Below are 26,607 nucleotides of genomic sequence, written 5' to 3' on the forward strand. Positions count from 1 at the left end.
TTTTTCTAGAATCACAAATTTTTTAAATTGTTCCCAAAGTGATGCATAGGATGCCCTGTTGATTATACAAAATGCAAAGGGTTCAATTAAATTCAGTGTTATTCAAAGCTATATCATAATGTGAGGCTTAATATTTCATAGAACCCCACTTTTAACTCAAGAATAAACCAGACCCTAGTTTTGGGGGGAATTCCTAGTTTCTAAACTGTTTAATTTTTGCTAAATTTTAAGGATTCATAACGTGTCATAATTTTTTCAATTTTCAGCAACAAAGCACAAATTCCTCTTGCTTAATAAAAAACATGCCATCATTTGATGATGACGTTATATTGCCCCTAATGTTAATTATTATGACCAAAAAAAAAAATAAATAAATAAATAAAAAAAAAATAGTAATAATAATATTTCACTTATATATAGCGCTTATACCAGCAATAGGTATCAAAGCACTTTACAGAAGATATGTTATCCCTGGTCAATGATAACCTGTCCCAGAGACAATCCCTCCAGGCGGCTGCAGTTATATACTGCGCCCAATGACAAGTTACCTAGCAGGTACCCATTTAACCCCTGGGTGGAGAGAGGCAATTGAGATAAAGCATCTTGCCCAAGGACACAACGTAATGGACTAGGCAGGAGTCGAACCTGCAATCCTTGGATCACAAGTCCGACGCCTTAGCCAATCGTCCACAACACTCTCTAAGGTTTTGAACACGCAGGTATTAAAACAGACCCACAGAATATTTCACTTTTATATAGCGCTTTATAACAGCAATAGGTCTCAAAGCGCTTCACAGAAGATATGTTATCCCTGGTCAATGATAACCTGTCCCAGAGACAATCCCTCCAGGCGGCTGCAGTTATATACTGTGCCCAATGACAAGTTACCTCACAGGTACCCATTTAACCTCTGGGTGGAGAGAGGCAATTGAGATAAAGCATCTTGCCCAAGGACACAACGTAATGGACTAGGCAGGAGTCGAACCAGCAATCCTTGGATCACAAGTCCGTCGTCTTAGCCAATCGTCCACAACACTCTCTAAGGTTTTGAACACGCAGGGTTTGAAACAGACCCACAGTAACTGCTTTTACCACTTCTTTGCCATACTCAGGCGCGTAGCCAGGAATTTGCCAAGGGAGGGGCGAACCTGTAGGCAAACTATCAGAGCCAAATATGGCTCTGCAAACTATCTTAGCGTAGCGCCATCACGAGTGGCATGAAGCGTACAAGAAACTTTGGCCGAAAATGCCTCCCAGATCGCTGGAAATGGCACTTCCCAGGCCTTGTTAGTTGCATTTAAGCATTTTCTATTTTGAAATTACTAGGGATATCATAAAAATATACAAAAAAAATATGCTCAAGGGGGGGTCGGTCGCCCCCTTGGACCCCCCCTTGGCTACGTGCCTGGACATATGTATACACAACCTTTACCATATTTCATGGCCTCAGGGGCCGCCATTTGATTGGTATCTGTCCTATGTTGTTGCTGTCGATCTGTTATTCCTCTTCTTCTTCTCTCGACATTCCAAAATCGCTGATCTTCAGAATATTCTTCGTGCCGACCAGACAATTCCTCGCTGCCAGGTCTCTGTCAATGAGGTGAAAGCATGACCATGAGTTTTACAGAGGTATACTGTGGGAGCATGGCAGTGACCATATATCAATCTACTAGATCTGCTGTCATATACAGAGCATTTGGCATCTCACGTTATTGGGCCCCTCCCAAAAATTTCTCCCTACCTTGAGGTTTCATTCCTTAATGTTGCCGCATTTTTGATAATGTTAACATCATTTCAGTTCCACAGAGTGTTTTATTCTAACATTCGTGTAGATGGATAGGAGATCAATGGTGTGAGGTGGGGAGGGGGGGGGTTGCATGATGGTGGTGAGGTTCTATCTGTTAACAGAAAGTTACTTATCACTACAATTTACTGGCAGCATTCTACAATTACAACCATCAAGAGCAAAATGTCTAATTTTAAAAGCAGTGGGAATGTCCCATTCTCCTTATTTGGTTAAGTAACGAGAATTGTCTTTAGTATTCAGGTTTGACATTTTCCCTTTGAAAGCAGATATCACACAAAGTTTCAAATAGACAAGAGTCCTGATTACTTATCTGAGTTCTTCTTGTTTGTTCCTCAACAAATAAATACTAACATACATGCATACCCATGCCTACATCCATAAACCCACACACATGTTTATTAATCCCAGGACAATTTCTAGTTTACCTGTGAATACAACTTTTGCCCTCCAAGTAAGCCATCCCTGATGCTGCGTCTTCACTCATTTTCATCTTCTCGGGGACACTCAAGGTCTTGCTGTCATCTCGAAGCAACTTCAAAAGATCTCCTCCTGCAAAGGTGACAGAGAAGCAAACATCAGTCAGTTAAATCAATCTTTTTAAACAATTTACTGATTTCATCTCATAAATCTATTGTTGTTGCTTTCTAGTCACTTCGCCCAACAACCATTTCGCCCAACTGCCATTTCGCCCAACCAGCCTGGTCATTTCGCCCAACCAGCCTGGTCATTTCGCCCAACCAGCCTGGTCATTTCGCCCAACCAGCATGGTCATTTCGCCCAACCAGCATGGTCATTTCGCCCAACCTTATTTTTACTAATATTCAGTCAGAATAATATTACTTTTTCTTTTCCACTAGTTCAATTTGATTTATTTTGGGTTAGGTTACTTCGTAATAGGTAAATAAAAAAGTGAGGTCCGCTCGATATCGATCGGAGTCTGAGCAGTTATTTCGGGTATAATGGGAGGATTACACTACTTTAGGCGTTTACGCATACAATGGAAGTTATATTATTATACAAACACAGGGGAATCGGTCTTCATAAAAACCTATCAAACCTAACCCCTAAAACACTGATCCATCCTACTGACTAACAATTCCCGAACGTTTCCTTATTAAATTGAAAAAAAAATATATATAAAACCCGTCCGTAATATTGAATTACTATATTTAATCAATGTAACCACTTTATCAATGTAACCACATATGTAATCACATATGTAATCAATTTAACCACGACTTCAAGTTTCCTTAATACTCGGTTCGTATCCCATAACGTTAACAATTCCCGAACGTTTACTATATCAAACCTAACCCCTAAAACACTGATCAATCCTCAAGTTTCCTTAATATTCGGTTCGTATCCTGTAACGTTAACAATTCCTTTTGAAATAGACTAACATTTTAATTTTAGAGAAAAGCATATTTTTGAGCTCTGGGAATCCATATTGTGCATTCTGACTGGCATTTGAGAACTTTCTTTCTTGTTTGTCCCAATTTAACAATTTAAAGTTAGGTATATCTGAGCTTTTGAAATCAATATTTTAGCACTCTGACTTAATATATAGTCCTTTTTTAAAAACCTTCCATATAATTATTGTAAGTCTTCAGTCGTTATGATTTTTTTTCTAGAATCACAAATTTTTTAAATTGTTCCCAAAGTGATGCATAGGATGCCCTGTTGATTATAAAAATGCAAAGGGTTCAATTAAATTCAGTGTTATTCAAAGCTATATCATAATGTGAGGCTTAATATTTCATAGAACCCCAATTTTAACTCAAGAATAAACCAGACCCTAGTTTGGGGGGGGGGAATTCCTAGTTTCTAAACTGTTTAATTTTTGCTAAATTTTAAGGTTTCATAACGTGTCATAATTTTTTCAATTTTCAGCAACAAAGCACAAATTCCTCTTGCTTAATAAAAAACATGCCATCATTTGATGATGACGTTATATTGCCCCTAATGTTAATTATTATGACCAAAAAAAAATAATAATAAAAAAAAAAAAAATAGTAATAATAATATTTCACTTATATATAGCGCTTATACCAGCAATAGGTCTCAAAGCGCTTTACAAAAGATATGTTACCCCTGGTCAATGATAACCTGTCCCAGAGACAATCCCTCCAGGTGGCTGCAGTTATATACTGCGCCCAATGACAAGTTACCTAGCAGGTACCCATTTAACCCCTGGGTGGAGAGAGGCAATTGAGATAAAGCATCTTGCCCAAGGACACAAGGTAATGGACTAGGCAGGAGTCGAACCAGCAATCCTTGGATCACAAGTCCGACGCCTTAGCCAATCGTCCACAACACTCTCTAAGGTTTTGAACACGCAGGTTTTGAAACAGACCCACAGAATATTTCACTTATATATAGCGCTTATACCAGCAATAGGTCTCAAAGCGCTTTACAGAAGATATGTTACCCCTGGTCAATGATAACCTGTCCCAGAGACAATCCCTCCAGGTGGCTGCAGTTATATACTGCGCCCAATGACAAGTTACCTAGCAGGTACCCATTTAACCCCTGGGTGGAGAGAGGCAATTGAGATAAAGCATCTTGCCCAAGGACACAAGGTAATGGACTAGGCAGGAGTCGAACCAGCAATCCTTGGATCACAAGTCCGTCGTCTTAGCCAATCGTCCACAACACTCTCTAAGGTTTTGAACACGCAGGTTTTAAAACAGACCCACAGAATATTTCACTTATATATAGCGCTTATACCAGCAATAGGTATCAAAGCACTTTACAGAAGATATGTTATCCCTGGTCAATGATAACCTGTCCCAGAGACAATCCCTCCAGGCGGCTGCAGTTATATACTGCGCCCAATGACAAGTTACCTCACAGGTACCCATTTAACCCCTGGGTGGAGAGAGGCAATCGAGATAAAGCATCTTGCCCAAGGACACGAGGTAATGGACTAGGCAGGAGTCGAACCAGCAATCCTTGGATCACAAGTCCGACGCCTTTGCCAATCGTCCACAACACTCTCTAAGGTTTTGAACACGCAGGTTTTAAAACAGACCCACAGAATATTTCACTTTTATATAGCGCTTATACCAGCAATAGGTATCAAAGCACTTTACAGAAGATATGTTATCCCTGGTCAATGATAACCTGTCCCAGAGACAATCCCTCCAGGCGGCTGCAGTTATATACTGTGCCCAATGACAAGTTACCTCACAGGTACCCATTTAACCCCTGGGTGGAGAGAGGCAATTGAGATAAAGCATCTTGCCCAAGGACACGAGGTAATGGACTAGGCAGGAGTCGAACCAGCAATCCTTGGATCACAAGTCCGTCGTCTTAGCCAATCGTCCACAACACTCTCTAAGGTTTTGAACACGCAGGTTTTGAAACAGACCCACAGTAACTGCTTTTACCACTTCTTTGCCATACTCAGGCGCGTAGCCAGGAATTCGCCAAGGGAGGGGCGAACCTGTAGGCAAACTATCAGAGCCAAATATGGCTCTGCAAACTATCTTAGCGTAGCGCCATCACGAGTGGCATGAAGCGTACAAGAAACTTTGGCCGAAAATGCCTCCCAGATCGCTGGAAATGGCACTTCCCAGGCCTTGTAAGTTGCATTTAAGCATTTTCTATTTTGAAATTACTAGGGATATCATAAAAATATACAAAAAAAATATGCTCAAGGGGGGGGCGGTCGCCCCCTTGGCCCCCCCTTGGCTACGTGCCTGGACATATGTATACACAACCTTTACCATATTTCATGGCCTCAGGGGCCGCCATTTGATTGGTATCTGTCCTATGTTGTTGCTGTCGATCTGTTATTCCTCTTCTTCTTCTCTCGACATTCCAAAATCGCTGATCTTCAGAATATTCTTCGTGCCGACCAGACAATTCCTCGCTGCCAGGTCTCTGTCAATGAGGTGAAAGCATGACCATGAGTTTTACAGAGGTATACTGTGGGAGCATGGCAGTGACCATATATCAATCTACTAGATCTGCTGTAATATACAGAGCATTTGGCATCTCACGTTATTGGGCCCCTCCCAAAAATTTCTCCCTACCTTGAGGTTTCATTCCTTAATGTTGCCGCATTTTTGATAATGTTAACATCATTTCAGTTCCACAGAGTGTTTTATTCTAACATTCGTGTAGATGGATAGGAGATCAATGGTGTGAGGTGGGGAGGGGGGGGTTGCATGATGGTGGTGAGGTTCTATCTGTTAACAGAAAGTTACTTATCACTACAATTTACTGGCAGCATTCTACAATTACAACCATCAAGAGCAAAATGTCTAATTTTTAAAAGCAGTGGGAATGTCCCATTCTCCTTATTTGGTTAAGTAACGAGAATTGTCTTTAGTATTCAGGTTTGACAGTTTCCCTTTGAAAGCAGATATCACACAAAGTTTCAAATAGACAAGAGTCCTGATTACTTATCTGAGTTCTTCTTGTTTGTTCCTCAACAAATACATACTAGCATACATGCATACCCATGCCTACATCCATAAACCCACACACATGTTTATTAATCCCAGGACAATTTCTAGTTTACCTGTGAATACAACTTTTGCCCTCCAAGTAAGCCATCCCTGATGCTGCGTCTTCACTCATTTTAATCTTCTCGGGGACACTCAAGGTCTTGCTGTCATCTCGAAGCAACTTCAAAAGATCTCCTCCTGCAAAGGTGACAGAGAAGCAAACATCAGTCAGTTAAATCAATCTTTTTAAACAATTTACTGATTTCATCTCATAAATCTATTGTTGTTGCTTTCTAGTCACTTCGCCCAACAACCATTTCGCCCAACAACCATTTCGCCCAACCAGCCTGGTCATTTCGCCCAACCAGCCTGGTCATTTCGCCCAACCAGCATGGTCATTTCGCCCAACCAGCCTGGTCATTTCGCCCAACCAGCCTGGTCATTTCGCCCAACCAGCATGGTCATTTCGCCCAACCGTGTTGGTCATTTCGCCCAACCTTATTTTTACTAATATTCAGTCAGAATAATATTACTTTTTCTTTTCCACTAGTTCAATTTGATTTATTTTGGGTTAGGTTACTTCGTAATAGGTAAATAAAAAAGTGAGGTCCGCTCGATATCGATCGGAGTCTGAGCAGTTATTTCGGGTATAATGGGAGGATTACACTACTTTAGGCGTTTACGCATACAATGGAAGTTATATTATTATACAAACACAGGGGAATCGGTCTTCATAAAAACCTATCAAACCTAACCCCTAAAACACTGATTCCATCCTACTGACTAACAATTCCCGAACGTTTCCTTATTAAATTGAAAAAAATATATATAAAAAACCCGTCCGTAATATTGAATTACTATATTTAATCAATGTCGCCACTTTTTCAATGTAACCACATATGTAATCACATATGTAATCAATTTAACCACGACTTCAAGTTTCCTTAATACTCGGTTCGTATCCCGTAACGTTAACAATTCCCGAATGTTTACTATATCAAACCTATCAAACCTAACCCCTAACACACTGATCAATCCTCAAGTTTCCTTAATATTCGGTTCGTATCCTGTAACGTTAACAATTCCTTTTGAAATATCATATTTAATCAAGGTTGGGCGAAATGACCAGACTGGTAGGGCGAAATGACCAGGCTGGTTGGGCGAAATGACAAGGCTGGTTGGGCGAAATGACCAGGCTGGTTGGGCGAAATGGTAAGGATGGGCGAAATGGCAGTTGGGCGAAATGGTTGTTGGGCAAAGTGTCCTGCTTCCTTGTTGTTTAGTCTGTTTTGTGTGTATTATTTATGATACAAGCCTAAACGTACGCAAATAAAGTTCCTCTGTTCATGGTACATATTGCACATCAGTGTAGAGCAAGCCAAAAACTAATAAAAGAGCTTATATATAATTGCAATCTTCTCTGAATGTGTAACCAGAAATACACCGTACAAAACTTCAACTTCTATAAAATGTCACAGTATATTTAGAAAGATATTTATAAGGATATTTATGATATACGGATATATATGGACAATATAAGGATATTTATAATATTTATAAGCCGGTCAAAATAGGTTACATTCAATCAACCAATAAATCTCCAGTTAGGTGCATAGATCTTGAGTTGGGCTATTAAACTAGCAGTGAGGAAACATTTTCCTCTTCGATAAAATTTCACATTGTTTGCGACCAGAAAATACTTCTCCATACAACTAACCAGAGTGGCAGGGTTTCCATATACAATGAGATGTTTACGGTGTACCATATTCCCTAATAAATCAAAGGCCAAATTTGCCCCCATAATCTAACTAATTTGATAGCTGTCACAGAAAAAAAGAAATGATGTCAAATCCATTTTTTACTGGTTTTTGACCTTGAACAAGCTCCATGACGATGTAGATTGGATGTCTGTCTGTTGCCACGCCAATAAGTTTGACGATGTTGGGATGGTTGTAATTCTTGAGGATGTAGGCTTCTGAGAGGAACTTCCTTCTCGTTGCAGCATCTACTGTGGCCTTGCACGTCTTGACGGCGACAGGTTTATTCTTAAATGTCACTTTGTGGACGTCACCTAAAATGTCCCTGCATGTACACAAGAAAAAGGACGCTTATGAAACTAAAAGAACAATGCAGTCAACAAACTCACCCCCTCACCCACCCCAACCCCGTTTTCATTTTTTAATATTTTATTTCACTTGGGGTGCAATAGAGAAGAGTTACAACCATATGGGTTGTAATTAATACAGTTCTAACAAGATATTCATATAAAAATTCACTTTTTTTCTTCTTTTTTTTTCCACCTTAAATAAAGAATGCAGCAGTAGTATAGACAAGGAGATGTCACATGCGAGGTCATGTGATATGTCACATGAGAGCTCACAATATATGTCACATGAGAGGCAACCAGTGGCTTAATAAACCTTAAAACAGTAATTTTTCATTGCCTACAGCTGAAGGGGTATACACTAGAATTCAGCTAACATCTTACGTTAGCCCATGTACCAACAGTAAGAATCTCCCCAAATAACTCAACATTAGTGCACACACATACTGTGTTGATAGGAATAGACTGGAGTAAACAACATGACACATGTTGTGCACAAATGGTCATCCCTGTTAGCTTCAAATACAAGTCAATTGGCCAAACAAAAATTACAAGATTTCAGGGTCACTGGTACAAAGTGGGTAAATGTCAGTGAAATTAACTCATCTACCAATTAACTTTTCATTACCATTAAAGGCAATGAAGACTCGCCCCAAACAGCGTGCTGCCATCTGAAAAAGTTAACTCTCTGTTGCTTGCAAGTGACGTTTTGTTCGTGTCGCTACAAAATGCAGACAGTAATGAAACGTGATACCTTGTTATCTTTAGCTGGACCTGAGATGTCCATCGCTGTATCGTTTTTTACACTGTGCTGTGGGTATTGACCGCAGCTGTATGTACTGACTGTACACTAGTGTCTAATTTACTGACGGTAGCAAGCTGTATGTGTATTTGCTGGGATTGATGGTGGTGTGTAACACTTCCATTACACCTCATTCGAAACTAGGTCAGATTACTGGCATTAGACGTTTCTTTCACACCCTTTAAAAGATTGAATCATTGTGTCTTTCATGAAACTCACCTGTCCTAATTTGGTGTCCAGCAGAATGTCCTTGTGTCGAAGGTCGTGCTCGTCCTTGACCTTACTTATTGGATTTCTGATCATCATGGCTTTCGTCACCGGTGTTTGAGTTGACATGTGATGGTTCACCAGTTCCTGGATTGACCGAAAACTCCCTCCTTCCAATCAATACTGTTAAAAACCAGAACATTCAGACATTCAAAAAAATTGTGTGGAGGAGAAAAGTCAGGCTTAATGATATATCATATCAAACACACACAGTATGCCATTTCAATTTTGTAATGTGAGGGAGGACGGGGAAGGGGGACCAAGATGTGTGGAAGGGGGGCCTTTGAGGACCCCTGGCCCCACCACTGCCTACAGAGGATGGTATTGTAACACCAAAATGTGTATTTTACATGGTGTTTTTACATGCTTTTATTTAAAAAATATTATGCTATTATGCTAATATATTACATATAATATATATATTATACTATTATTAAAAAAGAAGCACTATTGTAATAATAGCTATCAGCAAATATAAGTCCCAAGATTGATTTGCTGTCATAGATAGGTTAACTCTCTGCAGGTTTAAAAACTCACAATGGACTGACCGTGCTATCGTCTTGTTTCACGATCGGGAAGTGCCTCTGTTTATCGGCGGACCTGCAGGAGAGCACGTACTGGCCGGAGGCATCGCTCTTGAATCTGACAATGAAGTCTCCCTCCTGTTTCAGCAGCTCCTCTGTCTCGTCTCGGCAGGGCGCCGTGGTACCAGGCTTCATCCTCCAGGGGCACGTCCTTGTTGGAGCTACTGTAGGCTGTATACACAAACATCTCTGCTGTAAGTTACTCAACATCAACAACATTCTGTTAAATAACAACTTTGGACGACAAAAAATATAACTGAACCTAACAGTATTATGAGACTGACTTGACACAATGAAGTCAGACCACAGTTGGAGCACGCTTCTCCCATCTCATGTTTGTTCAGCTGGAAGATTTCAATTATCATATGACATGTGCACACTGTCACCTGACTAAGTACACTTGTCACCTGATTGAGTGCACACATCAACTAACTGAGTACACTTGTCACCTTGATTGAGTGCACTTATCACATGACTGGGTGCACTTGTCACCTGAATGAGTGCACATATGACCTTACTGAGTGCACTTGTCACCTGATTGAGTGCACATATCACCTGACTAAGTGCACTTATCACATGACTGAGTGCACTTGTCACATGACTTCAGTGCATGAGAATGGTCTACCCTTCACCCACCTCAGACCGAAATACTTGCTAACGTCACAGAACCTAAGCAGACTCAGAGATTGAAATAAGCCAAGACAAAAGGATTAACTCACATCTCCCATTCTTGGTATCATTTAAATGTACTATGAATTAACCATTGTCCACAATTCTTCAATTATCGGCCAAATGCTTAACATGCTAAAATTGTTCAAAGTACTTCCCGAAAGGCTTTCATCCTCTCTACATTATACTGAGATGGGTGGGTGGGTGTTCAATTAGATAAATATGTCGCAGTGAGTTTATATGCTTTGTGGGTTAAAATAATATACTTCTCGTTATTTGATGTTTTTAGTATGTGTAGGGGACACACTGATTACTATTAATATCAGTGGTTAATGCTTTAATATTCACATTCATATTTATTGCTTTAATATTCGAATCTAAAACATATCAGTACAGAATTGCCAAGGTATAATAAATTCAGGTTGCAGATAAGCCCAGCTTCCTTTAAAAAAAAATGGTATCAATAAATCTGAGATTTAATCTTCCTTCAAATCTGTAATATAGTATTCCCACCTAACATTTCCCAAGAAAATCGAACATGCGACTGAAGCACTGGGAACCTAAATAACTCAGACAAAGTAAAACAAGAAGTGAAAGCAACAAGGAAACGGTCACCTTTATCACTAGTATACTAGCACTCTCTATAGCTAAATCAACTTTAACACACCTGCTGGCCTTGTTTATCAAACACGAGACACCTTGCAGCTAGCATTACGTACAGGTTAACACAATATTAGCAATACATGTTTTGGAAATGTCATGTCATAAGTGTAGTAATAGTAGAAATCAAGTCAGAAAATCTGCTAGAAATAAACACTTCCTTGTCCAAGGATATGTTTCTCTTGAATCTCCCAGAGGAAGGAGTCTTGAATATAAAGACAACAATGGAGATTCTTAATTCAGGATGTTTGTAAATGAATAAAGTTTCAACTAGCTTCAATTATGTCTCTAGTTTAAGCAACAGAGGATAAGAGGAAAGAGGAGAACTAGCACATCTCCAAGCAGACACAAATTTTCTCTGACATTCAGATCAACTCTTAAGGTGGCATAATCCTATTAGGGTCTATATCAATCCGCGGCAAGTGTTCTCTTTCAGGAAAAGTGCCAATTAGGAGCAGGAGAACAACTTTTTTGCTATGTTATCAATTAGGATGAGCTTTTTTGTGGCTTGGATGTTAAAGAACATGAATGGAAGCACATGCGGTTGAAAAATTGTGTAAAATTGAGGCAATTTTAGATCAGTTTATCCCTCCCAGGAGCAGCGGACGAAGATTGTTTACGGCCGAGTAAAGAGGTTTGTTTACAAGTGACGAAAAGTTCCGGCTCTCGTAGCAAAAAATTTTCACGGTCATGGTACGGAAAATTGATGGTGCCATGAAAGGCCAACTTGTCAGCTATCCAGTGATGGGTAGCGTTTAGCAAGTGAAAACTTCTATCTAGACTTAGAGAAGGCATTACTTTTGTGATTTAGTGTGTAAGTCAATGGGGCTTTTAATGGGCGTATGCTACCTTAACAGTTAATATACAGAATATAGTAATTTATCATGTCTTATTTATAGAGGTAGGTTAAAGGTCATATGTATTTTCCTCCCAAGTTCATTGCAGACATTTCTAGTCAGTTAATTAGGACATTTAAGTGTCTCATGCCATATGGTGGCCAAAGCAAGAACTTAAGTGCAAATGATTGGTCATGGATTACCACTTTTCTAGCACATTTTCACATACATATATGGTCATTTTCACAATCAGTGGTGTAACTTTCAATATTGGCACTTATTGCTTTGTAACTCAGTGACCAAATACCAGAATTCTTAGATTTTTTGCCATTTGACCATCCTAAGTGAAGTCTACCTTGGGTAGCTTAACAAACTTTCTCGGTTTCTTCAGGTGGATTTGGTGGCCGTAAATATGCTTAAAATATGCTAGTTCAGCCATACACTTTCAACTACACTGTTTTTGTCAGAGCCTGTACTTTTTGGTGGAAGGTTTTTTCCAGTTCTTATTTGGTTGATATTATCAGCAAGTGTCCAAACTAAAATGCAATTGTGTTTCCCAGGTTTCCTTCCCTTCCCTTCTCCAAGGACTGGTGGCTAGATTTTGTCGTTTCGGAGGTGACATTTTCCGTTAACAATTGGTACCTAAGTTTGACTGCAACTAAGTTCTAATTAAGCAGTGTAAATTTTGTTTAGTATGGTTGCATTATTACAATTACTAATGTGTCTAATATCTGGGCCCTAAAATATTTTTCATTTGGAAATTTTAAAAGAATTGTGTAAATTTCAAATTTAATGTTAACTTTTCCGTTAACTTTTCCGTCACCTCCGAAACAAAGCATTCTTCAGCCCAAGATTTATGTAAACAATAGTATAGCTATTTTAAACTTATTAAAATATACCACACCCCCTAACGTAATATTTGAGTAAAATTTGTGACAACATGACCAGTCGTTTTAATTTCTGGGAGATTCTTAACTTTCCGTTAACATGCGTCACCTCGGAAACATCTTGTCACCTCCGAAACAGGTTAGTTGGAAATTTTATCTCTACTTATCCAATAAACATCTTCCTTGGCTAAAAATCATATTACAGTTATTCTGTAGAGGTGTAGCAACCAGTATGATGATATCTTTTAAAAGGTCCTTCATTGATTGGGTCAATCCATGCCAAATCAACAGATTTTTGGGTCGATTCCACGTCGACCCTCTCAGAATCGCCTGAAATTGATATGGTGTCTTGCCACATGTTTCAAAGGATGAAATTGGTCAAAAAAACTTTTGAAAAGTTTTTGGTTGCTAGGATATGGCCACACCTAGCAACCAAATCCAGATTGCATTTTGATAGCCCTAAATTTATGTCAAGTTTGGAGGCATCTTTTGCATAAAGTATTTTATGTCTGATATTACAAATATTATGGAAGACATGTGACCAGCTTTCGAATTTAGCTAATTTTGAGGACATTTTACAGTCTCAATTTTTCGTATTAAAATGGCAAAATATGAGATAGGGGCCTTTTCTGGCCCTACTTTGAGTGTGCTCTATATTCACAAGCAATGGCATGTTTGAGTTTTAATTTGCATAGGATCCTTGTCCAGTGGTAGTTGTACGGGAAAAGTGCCCAAAAAATGTTGAGCGGGTCGTACCTTTTACGAACAGCGCCCTCAAACTTAAGAAATCTCACTTCTGGCCCTAATTGGGGGTCCAATTTGGGGCTGTGGGCAAATTTGAATTTTTCTTTAAATACCATTTTTCAGGAGTGTATTGACTCTATTTTTAAAAACTCAAGTCAAAAAGTTGTGTATTTTGTGTTATCTACTCAAATTCACGACTCGAAAATTGCGAAAATCATGTAGTTCATATGTATGAAAATGCCTGCACAAGCCGACTTGAGTAATTCAAATAACAACAACTTATGCATTAGCATACAGGTGCTTAATAATTAAGAGGGTGGTTCACTAGCAATAAGGACTACCAATAAACTGCATTTTCAGGGTCACATGCTCAACGATGCCTGTGAACAGCGTCCTCAAACATCACATTTTAACAACATTTTGGGCTATTTTGAGCATTTCAAGGTCAAAATTTGGTCACAATTAAAACATTTATTTTTTGTTTTCAATACTAAACTAGTAAGACATGTATAGTTATGATGCAAAGAATGAGCTTTGGGAAACTTGGATTGGATATTAGCCCTCTGTGAGGAGGGAGACATTATTTAGGGTGTTTGACTTGGCCTTATCTTTTTTTTAAATAGTTTAAAGTTAAAATTAAGAAAAACAATCCTTGATTTCCAATAAATTTTCAGTTAACATGGAAATATCTGTAATAGTTTTAAAAACTTTCTGCCAAATCCTTTTCATTTTTAAGTAACATATAATGATTTAAGCATTTTAAAGTTTACTTGAATCAGAGTACTGTTTTAACACTGTGTAAATATGGTTGCTTAAAAATATAAAGTTTCCTAGAGTCATACAGTCACCGAAAAATTACACCCATAAACGTATATGTTTAAGCTCCAAAAAGTTGAAGTTACAAAAATTTGAACCCTTTAACATGTGATGTTAGTAAAACATGGTGTTTGAAATTTTGGCCCTGAGTGTACAAAAGTTACACCACTGATTGTGAAAATGACCATATACATGCACGCATACAGGGAGATAGGAGCTTGGGGGGGGGGACTGGGGGCATGTGCCTCCCAACTATTTTTCAAAATAGCAAATGTGCCCTACTGGCAAATAAAATGTGCCCCTTTGATGAAGAACTGTCTTTTGGATATCTTAAGCCTTTGTTAATTTAAAAAAAAATTAAATTATTATGTGCACCAAAATTGTATTGATAGCATACTAACACATCAAATACAGTATATTTAAGTGATTTGGCCGGTGTGTATCGGTTTATAGCATAACGAGTGGTGGTTGTGGAATGAGAAAGTGCCCCTCTGATGTTGTGCCCCCCCCCACTTTTTGGAAGCTTACTACCCCCTGCACCCACACATACTTATACATGAATACACATACATACTATACACACACACACCCACACACACACACGCACGCACACACGCAATCACCATCACATAGATTCCTTCGGCCTTTGGCAAGGAATTGTTACGCCCTGGGTTGTTCGGGATGCGTGTACCCCGTATTTCGAAAAAAGCCCAGGGCTACTAAGAATATGTTTTCCCGTTTTGTTTGAATAATTTACCCTGCGATTTGTTGTCCATTCATTCACCATTCCATTTACTTTTGTTTTATTATGCAGGTCTCTTTCGCTCTCCCCGTCGTCTGCCATCACCAGCATTCCAGGCATTCGCTCTTTTATTACACGAGTTGTTCTGTTTACCGTTTATCTATTTTACTTTCACTTGCTCTCTTTACCTTGTTTAATTAAGACGTTGTTTTTCTTATGTATTTTGTTTTGTGGACACTTAATTTATTTCGTTGAAGTTCGGGCAGAGAACTGGAAACCAGCGGTGAGCAGCACGGCTATAACAGTAAAGTATTATTTTAAAGGCAAGGTTCATTTATTTTAGAGAGCGGGTCCGGGAGTGAGGGCTGACTACGGGGCGCCATTCCTTTTGTATTGTATAACTAATAATTTCCCGTCCTGGTTGGCTTCTTTGCATGTTATAGACTCCGGAGGTAGGGTCAAATTAGGGCTCTCCCCGGAGGTATTGCAGAAGTTAATCGGGGCGGGACCACATTAGGCAGTATTTGTTTAGTCTGCCGTTGGCGCCACGTGTCAGGTATTCACTCTCGTGATTCTTAAGAGCCGTGCTGCCCACGCCCTGGTATGTAGTGTATTTGTTATTTATTTAAACTGAATCTCTGCCCGGAACGTTGTTTGCTTTTATATTTGTGTACGGCAGAAAGTCACTGCCTTATTTTTGTTAAGTGTATGTTTAAAGTTAATTAAGCTATTAAATTGTTGATTTGAGACCCAGTTCTCTTTAACTATATTCTTCTCTCTTTTTTTTGTATTGGTTCAAGCCCTGCTAGCATAAGTCTTCGCCTCCCCCTTCCCCTGCCCTGACATCAGGTGGCCTCCAGCTGCCTGATTTCCCACGCTACCGCTCGGCCGGGGTACAGGGGTGTTACAGAATCAATAAATTGTTAAAATATCCTACCTGTAGTGAAGGATTTGTGTAATATCTTCAATTGGTTCCCAAGACTCTGTATCAGATTCAATATCACTTTCACAGTCCTCCTCATATGGATCAACTGGAACAAAAAAAATTATAAATGCTATGAATGATATCTGTTGCAGAATTAGGCATAAACCCAAGAGGTAATTGAATTGCCACTGGTAGTAGTTTTACTTAAGTGTAATCTTTTTTGGCAAACAGGTATTGAAAAATCCCAATCTGCTCTTCTCTAGCTATAGTGGTTAGCACAATATAGCTATCTCTAGTTGATCTTAGCATCATATGACCAATTCTTCAGCATCAATTTAAGATACAGTACGATACTTTACTGAGTATTTGCTAGTGTGACTACAACTATGACTTGAGCAGAAGGAAAAGAAACAGGTCTATGCAGTCATGTTTGTGTGTATGGATGTATATGTGTATATGTAAGTGACATGCATGTGATGCCACTTGTAAACATAATAACTTGATACTTAAGGCAAACTTCAGTAGAGCTCATACTAGTTAGGTAGAATACCTTTTGTGAGTACATGGTCCCTATTGCTTTTGGTTGAGGTCAAAGTTCATCTGAGGTAAAAAACTGTTAACCTTTAATCATCGTAATTTGAGACAAACTTCAATTAAATTCATGCTTGTTATGTAGATTATTCATAGTGAGTACATGGTCCCTATTGTTTTTCTCAAAGGTCAACAGATGTCAAACACTGACAACCTTGTAAAACCCTTATCTTGACAAGACACACTTCAATTGAGCTCATACTTAGTATGTGTATTCTTTCGAGTGTTTATATGACCCATATTGTTTTATATGGAGGTTAACAGAGGTCAAACATAGAAACCTTGTAAACAATATATATCTTAATGAGGTAAAATTCAATTGAGCTTATACAGTACTTGGTGGGTAGGTTACCCATAGTGAGAAGGTAGGTAGGTTCTCTTCTGTGCCAGATGGCTCATAAGGTTGGTGCTTAAACCTGGTTTCCATGATGCAAGTAAAATCAGAGTGAAACACTCCCCCAATCCGTCAATCCCTTGCTAACTAGCCCCTAGCCGAAGCTAGCGCCCATTTTAGAGATGGGTGGACTGTTCAAAGCAAATGGAGTAAAGTGTCTTGCACAAGGATTCAACGTATTGACTATGCCACCTGTGGGACTCAGACTCACAACCTGTGTGTTAAATGCAAAAGGCACTAAGCCACCATGACCCATAGTGAGTGAATTATTTCTATTAGTTTTTTCGGCAGTCAAAGGTCATGTGCGATCAACAGAGGTCCAGCAATGTGTGGGACTGTGTGCGTGCCATAATGCAAAAGTGGACCTTTTCCAGATTGGACTTTGTTTGGGGACCCCTGCATATGTCACTGGCTTAAGGATAACAATTTTCCTTACAGTACCAGGCAACAATGCTTTTTGCCTTGTTGGACAAACTCTCTTTGGGGTTGACCTGGAAGAACATGCTTGGTCAAGATCGCTACTTTCACTATCTTCATCCAGGGTACCTGCAAACCAAATAAAAGAACCATGTACAATTTAATTAATTGTAAGTATGAAATTAATTCTTTCAACAAGAAATTGATAGGTAGATATTGATGGTTTGGCATATAAGAATTTCAGGTATCCTTTGACTCCATATTCAAGAACATCATATTCACTACAAATATTGTATTCTCATAATTAATTTACAACAGTGTGATTTCTTCTGACTAGTAGCCGTAATGGTAGACTTACATGGACTGTACTGTATGTTAATCAGTCCATGTACAATATTCAGCCCATAGCCATGTACTGTTGGACACCTCACTAAAGTATGTCATTCAACACATGTGTTGTTTAGAATGATTTAGTACTTAAGCACACTTTTATAACTAACCTTTATTTTTTGCAGTGGCATAGTGAGGGGAGCAAGGGAACTTTCCCCAAGGCACAGGGTATAGGCCCCCCTGCCCCTCGGTGCTGATAATGCTCACTATGCCACTGATCGTACTTGGAGTTTTTGCATGCAAGACATAATCAAAATTTGCAATATATTGAAGAAAATACAGCAATTACAACAAAATGAATGTTGTACATACAGTATGACACCCAGCATGTAGCCATCCATGCGTGTGCATACTGTAGTAGGACACTTGTCACTGGTCCATCTTATTCCAGGGAGTTCATAAAGTTATGGATTTACCACCAGAGAGAAGACATGTACATGAATAAATAGGAGGTGGTGTACATGTGATTTCCTCTATCTCAAACAATATTTTGTGTCACCTTTACATATAAGTAACATTACCATATGAGTAACATATTTAATGAGTAACATTAGGATATTCAAAATTTCCAATACCTCAAAATATTGAAATGTTGAAATTATACAGATCAATGAATGGTAAGTAGGACAATCAGCATACAACCATTCATGCATGAGGGTGAGACACTTGTTACTGGTCCATCTTATTTCGGGAAATTATTAGGTAAAGATGATAAACCTGTCTAGCTCCTATTGAAGCACTACACAACCATTGAATGTTTTGTTACATCTTCCATACACTACTTCATATATAGACTAAAGAATTCCTGCTATATATAGAATGAACATAGACTTGTGTGTGTCATGAACACATGTGGCCTCCACTTCTGAATATATATATAATCATAGTTTTTGTGTGCGCTTCGGCTGCCACTGTAAAGAGTTGCTCTCTAGTTATTTGTCATATTTCTGTGTTTTCAATCGGATCGATACAAAATATTAGAAACAAGTTATTGGGAACTAGACATACAACCTTTTTGTAAAGTTTGCAGCTTTTCTCTGTTGTTTAAATTGTGAAATTCGAAGGAAATTTGTCAAATTTTCTGTTCTACTCTCACTACGGAATCACTGGAGCGAAACGCACAATGGTTATACTGTAAGGTACTCTTGCACGCAGCTACTTGCACTCTCCACAAGATCGTCGTGTCGGGTTCCTAAGGCAACTTACAACAAACTTCAATTGTTAAGGATTTGCAGTAAAGCCCCTAGACATAGGGGAACAGTTGCTGGAAAATCGAGAGAAAGATCGATTCCTACGAGGATTACAGAAAGAGACAATTATGTTAGACAGTCTAACAGACAAAATTATTGTGAGCCGGTCATTACCCACCACACCAGTATTACAAAGGGTAATCTGGTAAAGATCCCGTTGTTGAGATCATTGACTTACATTTCTACAAAGAATCTTAGCTTCTGCAGTCTAAATACCAGATCAATCAAAAATAAAACGGTGTCATTATCAGACTTTATCTCCTCACACGATTACGATGTTGTTGCTCTAACTGAGACTTGGCTCGGATCAACTGTTGACAGATCGTGTCTGGGTGAACTAATTCCCACTGGGTATGAAATTAAACATGTACCGCGTCAGAGTAACCGCCACGGCGGTGGGGTTGCAGTTATTTACAAAGAGAGACTTTCGCTCAAAGTATTGGATTCCACAAAGAACCAAAATATCACCCAATTCGAATTTATGGAATGCAATTTGAATATTGGACCTGCCAACCTTCACCTTTCGGTTGTTTATCGTCCCCCTCCATCTAAAGGCAATGGGATGCAAAGGAGTACATTTTTTGATGAATGGCCACTATTTCTTGAGAAACTAGCCACTAATCATCACGAAACACTGCTTGTTGGAGATCTAAACTTTCATCTTGACACCGAAGGCAACCCTGATACACGTCGATTTAACAGTATACTTGATGCTTGTGGACTCAAACAACATGTGAATGTACCCACTCATATATGGGGGCACACCTTAGATGTTGTTATCACCAAGGATGTCAGCACCATCATCACTGATATGTCAGTTTCAGACCCTTGTTTATTCAATGACAAAGGAAACCTGTCAGGTGATCATTTCGCGGTATGTTTTAACACTGCTTTCATGAAACCATCGAATGTGAGGAAAACTGTTTCATACAGGAAGCTGAAAGATATTGATATAGCTGCTGTAAAATTGAGTATTGATCAATCAACAAATCTTTGTGCTCAAAATGGACTGATTGACGATATTTTGTCATCTTACACTTCCGGAATCCGTGATATTATCGATCTTCACGCACCACTGTGTCATAAAACCATAATTCTTAGACCACATTCTCCTTGGTATACTGATGAGTTACATATAGCCTTAAAGAACGTAGGAAGCTGGAGCGTACTTGGTTGAAGCATCGTCTGGAAATACATCGTCAAATTTATAGAGAACAATGTAGAGTTGTTAACAAGCTCTTGGTCAGTGCTCGCAGGAATTACTATGTGAGTAAACTTACAGAATGCCGCGGAGACACGAAGGGCATATATAGGGTTGCCCGACATTTGTTGGGTGAACAGTCTTCCGTCCTACTTCCGTGTTATACATCAGCTAAAGAGCTTGCCAACCAATTCAGTGAGTTTTATGTTAACAAAATATCATCTATTCGTGACAATTTAATAAACTGCCATGGTACGCCTGTCGAAGGGGACTCAGTTGCCGATGTCATGATCAATCTGTCAAATTTTGATCCAGCAACCGATGATGAGATTAGAAACATTATAAACAAATCCAGTAACACATCCTGTGAAATGGATCCTATTCCTACCTGGTTACTCAAAGATTGCCTGGAGCCTCTACTACCGATTATTACATCACTGATAAACATATCTCTTCGGAATGGTGAAGTACCCGATAACTTCAAGTATGCGCACATTCGACCTCTTTTGAAGAAGGCAACCCTAGATCAGAATATCCTTGAAAACTACCGTCCTGTCTCAAACCTTAGCTTCTTGTCAAAGGTATTAGAGAAAGTTGTTGCTCGGCGCCTCGATCAGTACATGGACGACAACGAACTTCAAGAAAAATATCAAAGTGCCTATACCAAGTTACATTCGACCGAAACAGCCCTAATCAAGGTAATTCCGACATCATGCATTATAACATAGATGACAGAAAGGCAGTAGCATTAGTTTTACTGGATTTATCTGCTGCATTTGACACCATCGATCACTCAATTTTGCTAAATCGGCTTCGTAATGTGTATGGGATAACCGGAAACGCCTTAAAATGGATGACTTCTTATCTTCAAAATAGACGCCAGTCCGTCATCATTGATAACATAAAATCTGCACCTTTGTTACTTACAGATATGGTGTTCCTCAGGGATCAGTACTAGGACCAAAGTTATACACCATGTATAATAAACCACTGGGCGATCTTATAAGGCAGCATGGCCTTGATTACCATATGTATGCCGACGACACCCAAATTTACCTTTCGTTTAAGCCACTTGATTCTCCCGATGCAATTAATCCTCTACATATATTGGAGACATGTCTTGAAGATGTCAGAAAATGGATGGCTGATAACATGCTTAAGCTTAACGATGACAAGACAGATGTGATATTTTTCCATTCAAAGCATAGCAAACGAACGATCCACCTTCCTTCATTGAGAATGGGCAATGATGTCATCCCACCCTCGTCATCAGTACGGAATCTTGGTGTGTTATTTGACTCATATTTGTCTATGGAAAACCATATCAATTTAATTAGTCGGTCTTGCTACAACCAATTACGTATCATCGGGAGAATTCGTCCATCCCTTAACGAGGAGGTAACCAAGTCTCTTGTCCATTCGCTGGTTACATCTCGTCTCGATTACTGTAATGCTCTCCTGAATGGAACGTCATGCTCCTCAATCAAGAAACTACAGAGGGTCCAGAATACGGCTGCCAGAATCATCACCAGAACCCGTCGTTACGAACACATTACTCCTGTACTCCGTGACCTGCATTGGTTACCAATTCATCGCCGGATAAACTATTCTTAATGATCAATCTCCGAGTTATATGTCTGATTTAGTTAAACGCTACACGCCAGCTAGGGCATTACGGTCCCAAAGTCATCTTTCTCTAATCATTCCTCATACTAACAAAGTCACATATGGAGATTGTTCTTTTAGTGCTGCAGGTCCTAAACTCTGGAATTCTCTTCCCCATCACTTAAGAAATATCACACATATTGACACTTTTAAGAAGCACTTGAAAACTTATCTTTTTAGGCTCGAGTATGGGCAATAATCTTATTCACATTTCTTTGTTTTATTCACTTTACTGTGCCCATATTTATATTTTCTATTTTCTTTATTGTGGTTTATTACCCTGTCTTATATCAGGTTTTACTTTTACTGCTGTTGTTATTACTTTTAGGTTTTCTTAAGTTTGGTATTTTTATATTCCAGGTTTTGGTTCTTTTGTGCAGTGCTCTTGAGCATGTTTTACTTCTACTTTTACTGCTGTTGTTATTACTTTTAGGTTTTCTTATGTTTGGTAATTTTATATTCCAGGATTTGGTTCTTTTGTACAGTGCTCTTGAGCATGTTTTATTTCATGATAACAGCACTTTAATATATGGTATTTATTTATATATTATTATTATATTATAAATAGGAAACATTAGGGGGACATCTTAAATCCATATTCCTTATATGTTAAAGACATACAGCTAAATGAATACTGTAGTAGGTAGGCCATTCAGCAAGCAGCCATGTACTGTAAGACAAAGTTTGTTACTGGTCCATCTTTTGTCAGGGAATTTATAGTTGAGTATGCAAAACGTTTGCCTAGATCACTGTAGCCTATATGTCCATGACCTTTGAATACATATTCCATATACTACATTCTGTACCCCACAATGTACAATGAACATGGATTTGTGTGTTTGGAGGGGGGGGGGGGCTACTAAGTAGGAGAGACCCATTGAAGACGAGTGTACTTGATTTAGGGATTTTCTTGTACACACATTGCTTCCACCGTCTTATGTCAAATTAAACATTTTGTGTCAACTTCAACATAGGCAACATTAGGGGGACATATTCATATATGTTGAAGACATGTACAGCTAAATGAACAGTACAGTTAAGACAAAGTTTGTCATTGGACTAGTGTTCAAACGATTATGCATAACAGAAAATACCGATTACTGATTATTTTTTTCATAATCGTACCGATTCCGATTCCATTTAATTTGAAAATGAGAAAATATCCCGTTTATACGAAATCGGCAATAAAGTTTGTGATAGAAACAATTATTGTGATTTTCATCTGTTTCCTTTTGCTTCTTGTAATACAAGGCTCTTAGATATCCTTTTGTATGTACCAAGTAACCTCTGGAGTTTCTCGGAAAGAAAAAAAAAAGATGCAATAATCGTACCGATTCCAATTCCGATTAGGTTAATCGTTTGAACACTACATTGGACCATTTTATTTCAGGGAATGTATAGTTGAGGATGATAAATATTGGCCTAGCTGGCTCTCACTGTAGCCCTTCATGACCTTCGAATACATATTCCATATTCCATACTACATACCTCACAATGTGCAATGGACATGGATTTGTGTGTGTGGAGGGAGAGGGGGCTACTAGGTAGGAAAGACCCATTGAAGACATGGGAACATGTTTTAAGGATTGCCATGAACACTATATGTGGCTTTAATGTCTTACAGGCCTATCAAATTAAATATTTTGTGTCAACTTACACATACGCAACATTAGGGGACATATATTCATATGTTGAAGACGTGCTATTAGCCACTGTGCCCCTGCTTATCTTGAACCCTGGTCCATCTTATTTCAAGGAATTTATAGTTGAGGTTGCTAAACATTTGCCTAGCTCACTGTATCCCTACATGACCTTTGGATAAATATTCCATACTACTTAGCTCACAGTGTCCAATGGGCATATAAGTGGAGGGGGGGGGGGGGGGTACTGAGTAGGATAGACCTGCATTGGAATCATGTGTAACTAGGCTATACCAAAGTTCAAACACAAGCGTTAAAATGCCTCAGAACTCTTTTTTTTTATAAGTAAATATTATATGTACTTGCCCAATGTTAAATGAATGGTGGTTATGACATTCAGCACACAGCCAAGTATAGTAACACAAAGTTTATCACTGGACCTGTATTGGGGTACACTTCAATCCGAACATCACAAAAGACATTTTTTGTACGCAGTTGTCAAACTCATTATCAATCACTACATGAAATATCAAACCTTTCTTACCTGTCAAGGTTTTGTGTGTTGTTTCAGGAGATGACTACTGTCACAGGAGCTTGTTTCAGATTCTGTACAATTTTCACAACTTTCCTCATCTTGTGGAACTGAAAGATATATGTGCAAAAGGTCATGAAGAATTTGTAGCTACAGAGTATACAGTTCATAATTATTTAAGAATGAAACAGATCCAACAGTAAGCTAATGGGGTCTTACTTTACCAAATGCTGTAACGTTAGCTAGGCGTTTTGGACTAGTCACTGACCATAACTGTGTGTTATGGTTTATCAAAGGTGGAAGCTGTTTAACCGATCGTCAGCCAAATACCCAGAATTTGTAGCAAAGTACTGTACCTGTAATATATATTGTCATATTTTCCGAGAGTATTTTGAACTCATAGAGACAGATATTTTGATTATTTATTTCTTCAATGTTGTTTACATTTTAGACTGTTGAACAGTGGCTTAATAAATTGGACAGATCATTAAATGTTTTGTTTAGTGTATTTTCAATAAAACTACTGTTTTTTTGCGTGCTTTGGGCGCTGTTATTAGACCTCCTAATCAAAGGTTTATTCTATACTAATGAGGTTATATTAATTGTTGCGGTTGGATTAACTAAATCCTTTTGTCTCGATGATTTGTGTTTCAAGGGTTTTAAGTTTTGTTCTGCTTGAACCTTTTATTTATTTACCATTTTATTAAATAATTACTATACATAATAATTTATGTTTTATGGTGTTGCTTCATATTTCTTATTTGTGTCGATGGCCACCAATACTAATGAATGGTTGATCGTGATCTGGTAAATAAGTCAAGTTCCTTATCTGACCGAAATTCGGGTAAATATCCACAATGTTTACTAAAACCTCCACAACACAGTCACTGCTGTTTGCACGATTCTTACCCACTTTTACTAGTTTTAACAATAATTTTTTTCTTACTTAACTGTGTGTAGCACATCTTCATCATGGACAATATCTTGTAATTATATTTTAAAAATGAATTTAGTGATAAAAGACAACAAATTTTGCCAAAAGTTTACACACACAATACGACAGGACAGACCTCTAAGTAACCATGCTGTTACCAGGACATTTGTACCCAAACCGCAGTATCAGCCAGTGAAAACAAACAATAGATACATTCACTAAGTACTATGGTCTAGCTTGATCGCCAGAGCTAAAATACTCTTATTCAGAAGTTTAAACTTCAAATAATTCAAGTAATTTCAAGTAATTTCAAATAATTCAAGTAATTTCAAATCATTCAAATAATTCAAGTAATTTCAAATAATTGTGTAGTTATTTGCTACTAAACACTAATCGTTTAAGTCAAGAAACCTTTTTTTTACTTAGCTATAGAGCCATTATCTGTACGTTATCTACACTATTCAAGAGTAGAACAACACATTGACATAAACATGATGCAGCTCAGATTTGCGACCCTTATAACGTCTCAGACCAAGATAAAATAGAAAAAATTCAAAGGAAGGCAGCACAATTTGTAACTTGTGATTTCCGTAGGCAATCCAGCGTCACTGAGATCTTAAAGACTTTGAAATGGGAACCCCTCATAGAAAGACAGAAAAGGGCCAGACTCATGCTTTTTTTATCAAATTATAAATGGCCTAGTTGCAGTCCCAAACGAGACTAATCCCTTCTTGAAACCAGGGAGACGTGAAAGCTATACTCAAATTCCTTGCTTTTCATTATAGTTTCTATCCTAGGACTATTAAAGTCTGGAATACGCAATCCTTGGCCAATAAGGAGAGCCATATTCTTTGAGGTGCTTAAAACTAGATTCCCCACGTATGGTTGTTAGTGTTACTAGCACTGCTGCCCTGAGTAACAACATCCTCGTTGTGATACCCGAGAGGGGTTTTAACAAGTACATAACAGAAACAGAAATACACTGTAGATTGGTGTGTGGTCACCGGCAAAAATCTGGTGACTGCCGAAAAGTGACTTCAGCCTGCGCTGCCCATAGACGTTAACTCGAATTAGGCAAGTCTGATGTAATTCACATATATACCTTAGCCCTAGCCTCATCGTGCATCGTTTCATTGTACATCAACCAAGGACTCTAGTGTGGAGGTTTGCGAAAAGTTCCCATTTTCATGCAGAAGAGGTTATAGCGCTTACACATGTTAAATCTCTGACCAAGGTGGCTAAATCCTGACTAGTCCAAAATCACAACGTTGCACCACGGTGCACACACACAGAAAT

At 38.6% G+C, this 26,607-nt stretch overlaps 1 protein-coding gene and 1 long non-coding RNA gene across 12 annotated transcripts in view; one reads left to right on the forward strand and one right to left on the reverse strand.

The window, feature by feature from the left end:
* LOC139960090 (tyrosine-protein kinase Fer-like) overlaps positions 1 to 26,607 on the reverse strand; it is a 134,743-nt gene that overhangs the window by 16,490 nt on the left and 91,646 nt on the right. For 5 of the 11 annotated variants that reach the window (XR_011790316.1, XR_011790317.1, XR_011790318.1 and 2 more), the window contains exons 2-11: positions 24,390 to 24,487; positions 17,724 to 17,828; positions 16,310 to 16,403; positions 9,983 to 10,189; positions 9,387 to 9,557; positions 8,135 to 8,343; positions 6,336 to 6,459; positions 5,536 to 5,692; positions 2,233 to 2,356; positions 1,433 to 1,589 (exon numbers count right to left, since the gene is read on the reverse strand). Coding sequence is in view for 1 of the 11 variants with exons in the window: in XM_071958168.1 (XP_071814269.1) it covers positions 1,433 to 1,460 (28 nt within the window). In the remaining 10 variants the exon portion in view is untranslated. Of the gene's footprint in view, positions 1 to 1,432; positions 1,590 to 2,232; positions 2,357 to 5,535; positions 5,693 to 6,335; positions 6,460 to 8,134; positions 8,344 to 9,386; positions 9,558 to 9,971; positions 10,190 to 16,309; positions 16,404 to 17,240; positions 17,259 to 17,723; positions 17,829 to 24,211; positions 24,230 to 24,389; positions 24,488 to 26,607 lie in introns of those variants that run through there. The other 6 variants (XR_011790313.1, XR_011790314.1, XR_011790312.1 and 3 more) reach the window with 4 other exon arrangements.
* Positions 10,227 to 16,121, forward strand: LOC139960099 (uncharacterized). The gene is made up of 2 exons (XR_011790360.1): positions 10,227 to 12,161; positions 15,445 to 16,121. It is a non-coding gene; the product is annotated as an uncharacterized lncRNA (long non-coding RNA).

Source organism: Apostichopus japonicus, chromosome 19 (assembly GCF_037975245.1).
Source record: "Apostichopus japonicus isolate 1M-3 chromosome 19, ASM3797524v1, whole genome shotgun sequence".
In the NCBI taxonomy this organism is placed as follows: Eukaryota; Metazoa; Echinodermata; class Holothuroidea; order Aspidochirotida; family Stichopodidae; genus Apostichopus; species Apostichopus japonicus.